The 12,222-nt window shown below is 41.6% G+C and overlaps 1 protein-coding gene across 12 annotated transcripts in view; it reads left to right on the plus strand.

Annotated features, from left to right (window-relative positions):
* Positions 1–12,222, plus strand: part of LOC110522093 (unconventional myosin-VI) — a 96,274-nt gene that overhangs the window by 34,014 nt on the left and 50,038 nt on the right. For all 12 annotated transcript variants that reach the window (XM_036975640.2, XM_036975641.2, XM_036975642.2 and 9 more), the window contains exons 6-11: positions 491–596; positions 844–899; positions 987–1,084; positions 1,218–1,382; positions 7,303–7,383; positions 10,149–10,329. In XM_036975640.2, the coding sequence (XP_036831535.2) occupies positions 491–596; positions 844–899; positions 987–1,084; positions 1,218–1,382; positions 7,303–7,383; positions 10,149–10,329 (687 nt within the window). The remainder of the gene's footprint in view (positions 1–490; positions 597–843; positions 900–986; positions 1,085–1,217; positions 1,383–7,302; positions 7,384–10,148; positions 10,330–12,222) is intronic.

Consider the following 12,222-nt stretch of genomic DNA (forward strand, 5'->3'; position numbering starts at 1 on the left):
GCCTCTAAGGTGCAGGATTGAGTAACCGGGTGGTAGCCGGCTAGTGATGGCTATTTAAGTCTGATGTCCTTGAGATAGAAGCTGTTTTTCAGTCCCAGCTTTGATGCACCTGTACTGACCTCTCCTTCTGGATCATAGTGGGGGGGGGGGCAGGACGTGACTCGGGTGGTTTGATGTCCTTGATCTTTTTGGCCTTCCTGTGTCTTGGCATATTTTCAGTGTGATTTCGCGACCTATTTCCAGTTGACATTCAATGTACAGTTTGACTTTGCCAATGCAGCCATCCATCTTGAGGATCCCATTTGGATGATGTGGTGTGTGTGTGTTACTGATGTCAACACTAATCATTTAGAAGTACAAGGAGCATTCATTGTACCTTCTGCATGGCCATTGCAACCGTATACTTCATTTATGATCCCATTGAGATACTTTTTTTGTGTCACTGAGGTAGTGTAAATAAACTGTCTAATGGCTGGATGTCTCTTGTCAGCTGACAAGGCCTATAGGGACATGAGGGTGCTGAAGATGAGCCAGTCCATCATCGTGTCCGGGGAATCTGGTGCCGGAAAGACTGAAAACACCAAGTTTGTCCTTCGGTAAAGTCATGACGTTCTCTGTGCATCGTCAACAGACCGGCTGTGTCCCAAATGGCACCCTATTCCTCATGTAGTGCACCATTTATTTTCCAGAACTAGTCAAAAGTAGTGCACTATATAGGGGAGTAGGGTGCTATTTGGGACGTACCCCAGTCTGATCTGGCAGGCTGTTTCTATTGGTTCGTGTAAAGAAGTGCAGTCAGAATATTCACATTAACTCTGACATGTTTTTTTTTCTGCCCTGTAGATACTTAACAATGTCCTATGGAACAGGTCAAGATATTGATGAGAGAATAGTTGAAGGTACATCAAAATCTCACTCCCCAGCAGCATGACTTAATACCACACTGTATGGATTTGTGTTTTGATTTCTTTTTATCAATCCCACAGCCAATCCCTTGCTGGAGGCTTTTGGGAATGCTAAAACTGTCAGGAATAATAACAGTAGTCGCTTTGGGAAGTTTGTAGAGATCCACTTCAATGAAAAGGTACAGCAGCAGCACTGTCAACAGACAACACCATGATAATAGTGTTTTAAATACTATTTGAAATTGTTAAAGTACTTTTGAGCGTTTGCTTTGGCTACGTCTGCTGCTAATTGAACCGGTGTTGTCTGGTCAGAATACTGTGGTGGGAGGCTTTGTGTCCCACTACCTGCTGGAGAAGTCCAGGATCTGCCAGCAGAGCCAGGAAGAGAGGAACTATCACATCTTCTACCGGCTGTGTGCCGGAGCCTCAGAGGACATCAGGACCAAGTTCCATCTGGAATCCCCAGATGCCTTCAGGGTAAGTGGGGCCTATCGGCCGGCCTAAAACTCACTCACCTTTCGCTAGCTCCTTGGAGCCATGTGCGCTCAAGAAGATCAACCTGAGTAAGGCGCTCCGCAGAATCGCTGATCTACAAATCATCTTGCATCTCAAATAACGAGTCATCGTGTGATTGAGATTCGTGAACCGGCGCAGCTCCTTGCTAAGGGCGATCCCCTCAAACACACTACTTGACCCTCGTATCAGTGTGAGGGAGTGAGGACTCAGCTCCTCCACCTCAAGCAGTCAGCTCAACAGCTCCTCGTTAATATTAAGGAAACTCACGTTTTGGTGTTTAGGATTGACATTTTCATAGCATCATTTTATGTTAAGTCACGATACTTGTTTGGATACATTTTTATTGTTGCGCCGTACCTCTGAGACCACTAGATGGCAGTCTCAGCCATCCTTAAAGAAGGGCTTATTTTCTTGCCATAAACTTCACAAATATAACAATCAATTTCATTGCGCTTTAATTAAACAAAAGCCAATTCTGTTATAGTCAGTTGTCAGATTATTTGAGAAGTTGTACAAACTCTCTTCCTGCCTTGTCCATTATCGTTCATCCTTTATTAAAATTCCCTGTCTGGTTCCCCTCAGACTCAGTGTTATCGACACCCAATTCTGCTGTTATTAGCTGGCAGTTGTACTAACTCCGTGCCTGCCATTTCTGTCCGTCATTGGTCTAAAGATCCATGTCAGGGGGATGAGATTCTTTTAAGACACCCCATTATGTTAACTGGCAGGTTTTTAAGGAAGTTGTACAAACTCCCCTCCTGCTTTGTCCAATATTGGTCCCCTCTTTTAAAGTTCCCTGCCAGGGCTCTTTAGGCCCGGTGGTTCCCAACCTTTTCTGTTCTGAGGACCACCAAATTGTGATCAACTGCGCCACATTTCTTCAAATTGACCACCAAGATATTTTATCAGGGAATGTAATAGATTAAAGGCATTATTATTGTTATTATTATTACTATTATTATTATTATTATTACTATTATTATTATTATTAACAATTGTCATTGTAGAAATTAATGTAAAATTGCAGAATAGCATTAATACTCCAAAAAATGGTGAACTACCTGCACACCCCTGCAGACCACCAGTAGTTGTTCAGGAAGATGAAGTGCTTTGACTCCACCTCCTGACAGGAACATCATCCACTATAATGGAGATAGTCAAACTGAGGGATGCAGTGAAATCTCAACTTGGACATTACTATTGACTGTTGGCAATTATATCGAATTATCAGCACCCAGACAACCCATGTGCTCTCTGTTTCACATCCAGTGCAGATTAGCATCGCATGGAATTGAAACAGAGTTTGAGCAGCTAGACAGGAAGGAAGTTGCAGGGAAAAGAAAGGATTTCAGTACCTTCAACATCACTTGCTGCAGACACATCATTTCAGAGTGGCTCCAAAGGTAGCCTACATCTCCCCTCTCTTCAGCTGGGCATCACTTTAATGTCAGAATTTTCTTCAGCCTCCTCTCATTTGTGTCATTTTAAGTACTGCTTTTGGCCATAGTTTCCCTGTATTTCTGTGATTTATCTCCCCTGCGAAGCATTCTGGGCAGTAAGCCAGGTACTTCTGCTCGACCGTGGTCCCTTGCTTCCTCGAATAGTCTTATCTGTCCTACCATTTTTCTGATGATCTGGAAACGGAAAATGACATTTTATGTATTGATCACAACAATTACTTTTGTGCACAGCAGAGACCCAGTGGGATTAGCAGCAGGGCTGTGTGGAGCTTTGTAAGATGTCTGTTATGCTCTATAGCCTTGTGTTGTTACTGAATATGCCCTGTCTGGAGTGTAGAGCACAGGGCTGGGAAGAGAAGGAGCGCGACATGTACAATCCTCCTCAAGGCCTATCTCTGTAATTAAAGTCTTTGTTCCGTTCCATCTGGCCAGCTGAAAATGACTCGTCTCCTACAAACAAGATAAGCAACCGGGTTCTGTTTTGTTATTCTCTCCTACCCACCTGGGACACTGTCGTCGCGCTCATCAGGCCCGTATCTCTAGTGACAGGCAGGAAGGGAGCAAGCGACTGAGAAGTCATTAAAAGTCGCACAAAGGCAATTACGGAGAGGAATAACGTATTTTGTGCCAAATACACTCTTTGCCATGAACAAATGGTGAATGATCAAGACCCAAGTAAACAGCAAATCCGCTCACAGCGAAGTGTAATCCATCATGTGGAACGCCTGTGCAGGCCACACAGACTTTACATGGAAATAGAGAGACAGTGATGTGGAAATACAATCGCTACGTTTTGTTGCCTTCACATGAACCCTCAAAAGGGAATAACATTAGTTATTTATTTTTTTGTCCTACTCCACATTTTCAAAGTTGAGCTACAATTATCAAAACGTTTCCAATTAAATAAAAAAATAAAAAATGTAGTTATTGCTCAATGCTTCACTCACCAGAGTTGATGCTTGGTGGAAGCACCTTTCGTAACCATTACAGCTGTAATCGTTTTTTTATGAACATCTACTAACTTTGCACAACTCTCAGGGCAGCATTTGTTTTTGTCAAAATTGCTCAAGGTCAATCAATTTGGCTGAGTCATTGATGGACAACAATATTCAAGCCTTTTTTTAAGTCTGTTCTGAGGCAGGACCACTCGGACTCTCAACACCTCATGGAAAGCCATTCTTGTGTGTTTTTTTAAATTTATTTTACTATTTTCTGCATTGTAGAATAATGGTCAAGAAATCAAAACTATGAAATAAAACATGGAATTATGTAGTATCCAAAAAAGTGTGATAAAATATATTTTGATTTGTTTTATCTAAATTCTTCAAAGTAGCCACCCTTTTCCATGATGACAGCTTTGCGCACTCTCCCAACCAGCTTCATGATGTAGTCACCTGAAATGCATTTCGATTAACAAGTGTGCCTTGTTAAAAGAATTTATGGAATTTCTTTCCTTAATGTGTTTGAGCCAATCAGTTGTGTTGTGACAAGGTAGGAGTGGTATACAGAATATAGCCCTATTTGGTAAAAGACCAAGTCCGTATTACGGAAAGAACAGCTCAACTAAGCAAAGACAAATGACAGTCCATCATTACTTTAAGACATGAAAGTCACTCAATACAGAAAATATCAAGAACTTTTAAAATTTCTTCAAGTGCAGTCATAAAAACCATCAAGCGCTATGATGAAACTGACTCTCATGAGGACCGCCACAGGAAAGGAAGACCCAGAGTTACCTCTGCTGCAGAGGATAAGTTCATTAGTCATCAATCTCAGAAATTTCAGGCCAAATAAATGCTTCACAGGGTTCAAGTAAGAGACATCTCAACATCGACTGTTACGAGGAGACTGTGTCAATCAGGCCTTTGTGGTTGCTGCAAAGAAACCACTACTAAAGGACACCAATAATAAGAAGAGACTTGCTTGGGCCAAGAAACACGAGCAATGGATATTAGACAGGTGAAAATCTGTCCTTTGGTCTTAGTCCAAATGTTTGATTTTTGGTTCCAACCTCCGTGCCTTTGTGAGACGCAGAGTAGGTGAACAGATCTCCCTCCGCATGTGTGGTTCCCACTGTGAAGCATGGAGGATGTGGTGTGGGGGTGCTTTGCTGGTGACAATGTCTGTGATTTATTTAGAATTCAAGGCACACCAGCATGGCTACTACAGCATTCTGCAGCGATACACAATCCCATCTGGTTTGGGCTTAGTGGGACCAACAGGACAATGACCCAACACCTTCAGGCTGTGTAAGGGCTATTTGCCCAAGGAGGAGAGCGATGGAGGGCCTACACAATCACCCGACCTCAACCCAATTTGAGATGGTTTGGGATGAGTTTGACCACAGAGTGAATGGAAAGCAGCCAACAAGTGCTCAGCATATGTGGGAACTCCTTCAAGACTGTTGGAAAAGCATTCCCTGTGAAGCTGGTTGAGAGAATACCGTGTACAAAGCTGTCAAGGCAAAGGGTGGCTACTTTGAATAATCTAAAATATAAAACATGTTTTAATTTAACATTTGTTTTTTGGTTACTACGTGATTCCATATGTATTATTTCATTAATGAGTAGGTGTGTCAACTTTGGACTGGTACTGTGTGTAATTTTTAAAATGGTATTGTTCCAATAACAAATCAAACTCTATCCCAGGGTTAGCTTTTCAGAAGACTAAGGCAGGTTTTCCTCAAACTTTTTACCTGGGCTTTGCTCCTTTTACATATTTTATCCTGACAAATGTTCCATTCCTTGCCAGTGACAAGTATATGCATGACATGATGCTGCCACCACACTACTTGAAAATACAGAGCGTTTCACTCTGTTTTGTTGTACATGATTTGACCCAAGACTGTTGTTTTTAATGAACTAAATGTCTTTGCAGTATTACTTAACAGCCTTGTTGCAAACAGAATGGATGATTTGGAGCAAGTGTTAAAGTGTTAAAAATGAAAAAAAGACTTAATTATGCGTATGCCGATCTCCTGCAGGGACTGGGGAGTTTGTTAGGATAAAAGTAAACATGAAAGTAGCAAAGCCCAGACAAAAAGTTAGAGGAAACCCTGCCTCAGTCTTCTGAAAACTTAAACCTGGGATCGAGTCCAATTTTTCAGCTGGACAATTACACACATTTTTAATGCTAAAGACACACCAGACTGGCTTTCCAATATGTGTTGAGTTTTCCTGATTGGTCCTGTCTCAGGCTTGACTTAATTGTGCTTGAATTTCAGAGACAATGATTGAATGGTTCTGTCATCAATGACACCCAACCAAACTTACTGAGCTTGAGCAATTTTGACAAGAATGATGTATATATGTTGTGCAAAGATTCTTATTCAAAATACTTTTCACTTTTCAAATGTGGAGTAGGTTGTGTACATCAGTAGGAACAAAAATCTAATTTTAAAATATTTTAATGTAATTTTAAGGCAGTGAAATGTGAAGATTGTGCAAGGGGTGTATAGACTTTTACTAGGCACTGTATTACTTACCAATGGCTTTCAAAAGTCCATAGTTTCCCATATTACTGCTAATGGATTGTGTTTGATGTGTTGACAAACCATCCTGTACCAAGGTTGATGGGATATTCAATAGATTTAGGGCCAGTTTTAACTATACTGAACAAAAATATAAACGCGACATGTAAAGTGTTAGTCCAATGTTTCATGAGCTGAAATAAAAGATCCCAGAAATGTTCCCATACGCACAAAGATTTCTCTCAAATTGAGCGCATATGTGTTTACATCCCTGTTAGTGAGCTTTTCTCCTTTGCCAGGATAATACATCCACCTGACGTGTGGCATAAAAAAAAATCTGATTTAAACGGCATGATCATAACACAGGTGCCCCTTGTGCTGGGGCCAATAAATGGCCGCTAAAATGTGCTGTTTTGTCACAACACCACAGATGTCGCAAGTTTTGAGGGAGCATGCAATTGGAATGTTAACTGCAGGAATGTCCACCAGTGCTGTTGCCAGAGAATTTAATATTCATATCTCTACCATAAGCCAACTCCAGCGTCGTTTTAGAGAATTTGTCAGTACGTCCAACTGGCTTCACAACCGCAGATCACATGTAACCATGCCAGCCCAGGACCTCCACATCCGGCTTCTTTACTTGCGGGGTCGTCTGAGAGGGTGCTGAGGCGTGTTTCTGTCTAATATATCCCTTTGTAGAGAAAAACTAATTCTGATTGGCTGGGCCTGGTTCCAAACTGGAACCCTCCAAGGCCCACCCATGGCTCGGCTGGGCTGCGCCCCTGCCCAGTCATTTTAAATCCATAAATTAGGGCCTAATTTTATTTTAATTGACTGATTTCCTTATGAACTGTGACTCACTAAAATCTTTGAAATTGTTGCATATATATTATACGGCAGTATCTTGATCCATGCAATCTTCTGTTGATTGTTATATTTCTCTGTGTTGCAGTATTTGAACAGAGGATGCACTCGCTTCTTTGCAAACAAGGACACAGACAAACAGATCCTTCAGAACCGCAAGAGCCCAGAGGTACAGTGCATGTCTTAATCTCTTTCTCTCCTTCATGTACCTTCCATATTGATTGTCTTTAGCTACTCTGGGTATTCCCAGATATCTGGACAACCACAAAGGAAAATCCTCACACTGATGCTTAGTTTTTGGCTGTCTAATGACAGATGGTTTGTCATCTCCAGAACTAACTGGAAATGCACTTAGGCACGACTGTCTGTGCTGAGAGAAAATAACAGAACGTACTCTTTCATCCCGATCTTGCTCGCTGAATCTGTCACAATGTCTTTTTACCTTTTACTAAACGACCTGCTCAGTCAAATAACGATCATTGTTCTTGGTCTGCGGATGCAATGATGTAGTGACTCTTTTTATTTTATTTTAACTGAACGAGACACTTAAATATATTTTTTTACAAGTTTTAGAACTCCCACCAGTTGCCTACAAATTTTATTTTATTTGTATCACTTTATCTGAGATGTAATGCAAACAATTTAATTAAGAAAGGAGCCAATGAGATGAGCACCCATTTGAATAGATGAAAGTACCGTATCAATGAGAATTCTTTATGCTCAGTCGAAATGAGTTCCTTGCTTTGCCTTCTCCCTTTGATTAATTATGCATAAGTTCTCCATTATTGCAACACCCCTTCAGGACTCACAAGTGTAATGAATTATTATTGTTATTATGAAATGCTCTGTACAACAGTATGCCTCTCTTACTCTCCCCTTGAGGGACATTGATGATTAATCCATTCTATGTAGTCAGGGACATCAGTGGGAGAAAATAGCGTGGCTATGAGTGTGGACGTTTTCAATCCGATAATATCATGTTTTGTAATTGTGCTGCTGATGCCGTATGTTTTACTAGAGGTTATACTACCATGTAGGTTAAAACCATACAATTTAGTATGACTTCCATTTCTATAGTTAAAACTACACAGTAAGCAAACAAATTGAGTACTTTTTGGGCTGAGTTTTTCAGCGTCTGTTTTACCTAAGCAGATGGTTTTCAGATGACTCTTTTAGACGGGTAGGAACAGTATATGTAGGTGATACCTTTGGCCCCTTTTTAGGTTCACACCAGGAGAAGGCAGTCTCCAGAGAGGTGTGTAAGCTTGTTGTATGATCATGGAGGATTGTACCTTTTTGATCACAGGAAGCACCTGTTCATGATAAATGCTGGGTTTGGCCTATTAGAGAGAATCATGTTGTGACCGATGCTGAATAAGGCCTTTATGCTCATTGTCTGTGTTCCAAATGGCACCCTATTCACCGTGAGGCCTGGTCGAAAGTAGTGCACTAACTAGGGAATAGGGTGCTATTTGGGACGGACCCCTCGTTTTATACTATGTTTACTGTCACTGTTGTTGATCAAGGTTGTATGTCTCTTTGCACTGCTTCTGCTCTATATAATACAGGATGATCAGGTGATTATAGATTTGGTGCTGTTACAAGGATTATTTATTTGATATTTTATGATGTGAATTTTGGAGTTTTGTTTTTTGTGTTTGGGTTCACATTGGTGCTGAGTGTGGTGGATTCCTTGCATGCTTTCTCTCTAAGTGCATGATGGGATTTTTCTCTGGAGTGTAAGACCTGAGGTCAAAAGGACCACATATTTTGTGTCCAGCGTAAAGTTGGACCAGAATGTCAGAGTACAATGGGTTTTTTAATGGCGTAGTCGAGGACTACAGATGCAAAGTAGCTATTAGCGAAATCTGGTGGGACGCATCATTTGAGTGCTCTGAGACGTATTTTTTTGTTGTGCATCGTCCCTGCCAAATAAACCTAAATAAATAAACTGGCACTCGGGGCAATATTATCCTTCTATTTGATATCCAAAAGTTACTGGAAAGTAAAGGAACCAAGGAACTTTTACTCGGTACATGAAATGCAGCCAAGCAGCTACTGTATAATTGGGAATGAAGTGTTCAAATGTGCTTTTAATAAACTGCTTGGTTTCCATTATTGTAATGGCTTGCATTTCATATCACCTTAGGCCATCAATTTTACTGTAGAGAAGAATAAACTGCTCTTACACACTCCTATCACTCCTATAACTTATGGTTGTTGTTTACAAGGCCATGTCTGCTCTGTACTGTTGTATGCAGAAACGTATTACTCATTGCCTTCGAGTTCATTCATAAACCAGTGCAACCACCTTCAGTTACAGAATGTCAGTTTATTGCTTTCATGAAAAAAAAATTCAAGTGTTAAGTTGAATGATGAGATGGATTCGTACGAGTGTCTCATTAGCCACAAAACCCATTCAAATGTACGTCTTTTTAAAAAAACGGTTTTATATTAGGGAAGCCCAATTATCATGAAAGCCATTTATCTGCCATTCTAATCTGGTGTTTGAAGCTACTGTATGTTGTTATTGCAATGCCAGTATAACATTCTTCTTTGTGTTGCTGGTTTTCCAGGTGTGGGCTCTACCTTACTATCCTTGCTCCTCTTCCTACCGCAGCGAGCAGGAGATGTTATGTACTTTGTCTTCCATGCAAGTTTAATGTGCTTATTCCATTTTAAAAAATCAGCCCAATTAGCTTAAAGTCCAATAGCATTGCCTCATCTCGGATCTAAACAAAAAAGTCGTGCCAGTGAGGGAGATGGATGGTCTTTTTTATTACTTTATAGGGTAATATGTTTTGTGTCATTTTATTGACGTTGGGGCACACCAACACGGCTACAATGCAAGCCTTCAATCTTTGAGACGGTACCCCTTCTGTAAAGAGCTTGTGACCCTGGTCACTGACCCATCCTCTCCCCGTGGTTCCTCAGCACCTGAAAGCTGGGCCCCTGAAGGACCCTCTGCTGGACGACCAGGGGGACTTCAACAGGATGTGCGGGGCCATGAAGAAGATCGGCCTGGATGACACGGAAAAGCTGGACCTGTTCAGAGTGGTGGCCGGGGTTTTGCACTTAGGCAACATTGACTTTGAGGAGGCAGGGAGCACATCAGGTGAGCAGGGTGTCTGTCGGTCTTTGTCCGTCTCTTCGTCTGACTGTCCTTTTTCTCTCTCACACACTCTCACTTTGTCTCTCACTTGTTCACGGCTCACTATAGTTTCCACATCAGGTGAGCAGGGTCTCGGTCTCTCTCTCCCTCCCTCTCTTCCGCTCAGCGCTCATTATAGTTTCCACGTCATGTGAGCCGGGTCTCGCGCTCGCTCTCACTGACTCCTCATTCTTTCAATATTTTTTTTGGCATGCTTGTTTGCAAGCTTTCTTAACAGATGGCTGGCTTATAAGATGTCAGAGTATATCACCCCACTCACTATTTGGTACACTAACCGACAACAAAGACACAGCTGTCTCTCTTTCAGTGCAGTGACAATATGAGTAAAGCACCAGGGCACAGGACAGGATGTCTAAGGGATGCTGAGGAAGTGGTAGTTTTGTCAGAGAGCTGGCAGATACCTTTTTGCATTTTCCTCATTTGTGTGGTGTTGCCTCAATAAGTCATCTGTCTAGTCCAGGTATGGGACATTTTGATGGGGGGGGACACAAAAAATCTGAACTCATCATGAGGGGCCGCGACCAGAAACACAAATCTTCTTTTGTGTCCTTGCAGTAGGTGCGCCATTTTTCTGTTGTCCACAGGAAACTCTGCTCTGTGATCAATTACTTTAATCTTCAGCTTTCTTCTAAAGGCCCACGTGGCCTCTTGTTGTAGTCTGAAATGTCTTTTATTCACTATCAAAGAGCCACCGACACAAGGGCACTTGGGACTTGTCATTCTCCTCCCATTCATTTATTATTGATACAAAGCCATTGGATTAATTGATGAAATGTTTCACATGTCTCTTTGTGAGTGTCGCTCTTTGTTAAGTCCCCAACGGTTATAATAATATCATACAGAATAATCTCATAGATTTCTATTATTGTTGTTAGGGCAAGTATATTCTTTCATTTGGCAAGGCTGATTCATTACGATGTGAATGTCTTAGGCTCTCCTCCAGCCACTGACTTCACATTACACAACATGCTGTTTCCGACGACCCAAAGGAAGGTCACACTTTGAGAATAGACCATTCCTTTTGAACATCAGAGTGAAACTCGAACGTACTGCCTTTCAATTCTCTTTTTTCCCCCCTCTGTGAGAGTAAGAGCGGCACAGCACGGCAGCATTTAAAACGAGTAGTTTGTACTCAGTGGGAGTCTCCCGTGGCGCGTTTTTACAGTGACCTGAAGCAAAGAGTCCAGTCAGAGAAGATGATGATCATGAGGATGGGAACTGTCCTGCTGCTCCCTGTCCCTGACATGAAACACAGGATATCCTGCCTCAGCTCCTTTTGAGAGAAGGGCATTCTGGTGTCGCACGGAAAACTGTCTCCCTTATCGCCCTTTTTCCGTCGTCACCACCAAACTGTACCCCTTATCCCCTCCTTCCCGTGTCGCCCCAGCCAAACATCCCCCTTATCACCTCCTTCCTGTCACCCCTAAAATTGTCCCCCTTCTTCCTGTCACCCTTAAACAGTTCCCATTATCCCCTCCTTTGTCTCCTCCCGAAACTGTTCTCCTTATCCTGTGTTGCACTTGAACTAGCCATTTTAGCTCATTACTTTCCCACTCACCTGCTTATTGCAATCTACAGACTGTATGCCAGATAATGTGATATAACCAAAGATTGTTGGGTGTCAGTTACAGGAAAGCCCCACACAAACCACGCCATATAATTTTGAAATAACCTTTTTAATTTTTTAACCTTTTTAATTTCTCGATTTGGACAAAAAGAAAGTATCTTTTAGAAATGTCAGTTTCCAGTTGCATGTGGTTCTACAAAAAAAAACATACATTCTGAAAGATATGAATAAATCCATGTTTTGTGTCCATTGAGATGTCATCTTCTACA

The sequence above is a fragment of the Oncorhynchus mykiss genome, chromosome 4 (genome assembly GCF_057628025.1).
Source record: "Oncorhynchus mykiss isolate SJ-2025 chromosome 4, ASM5762802v1, whole genome shotgun sequence".
Lineage (NCBI taxonomy): Eukaryota > Metazoa > Chordata > Actinopteri > Salmoniformes > Salmonidae > Oncorhynchus > Oncorhynchus mykiss.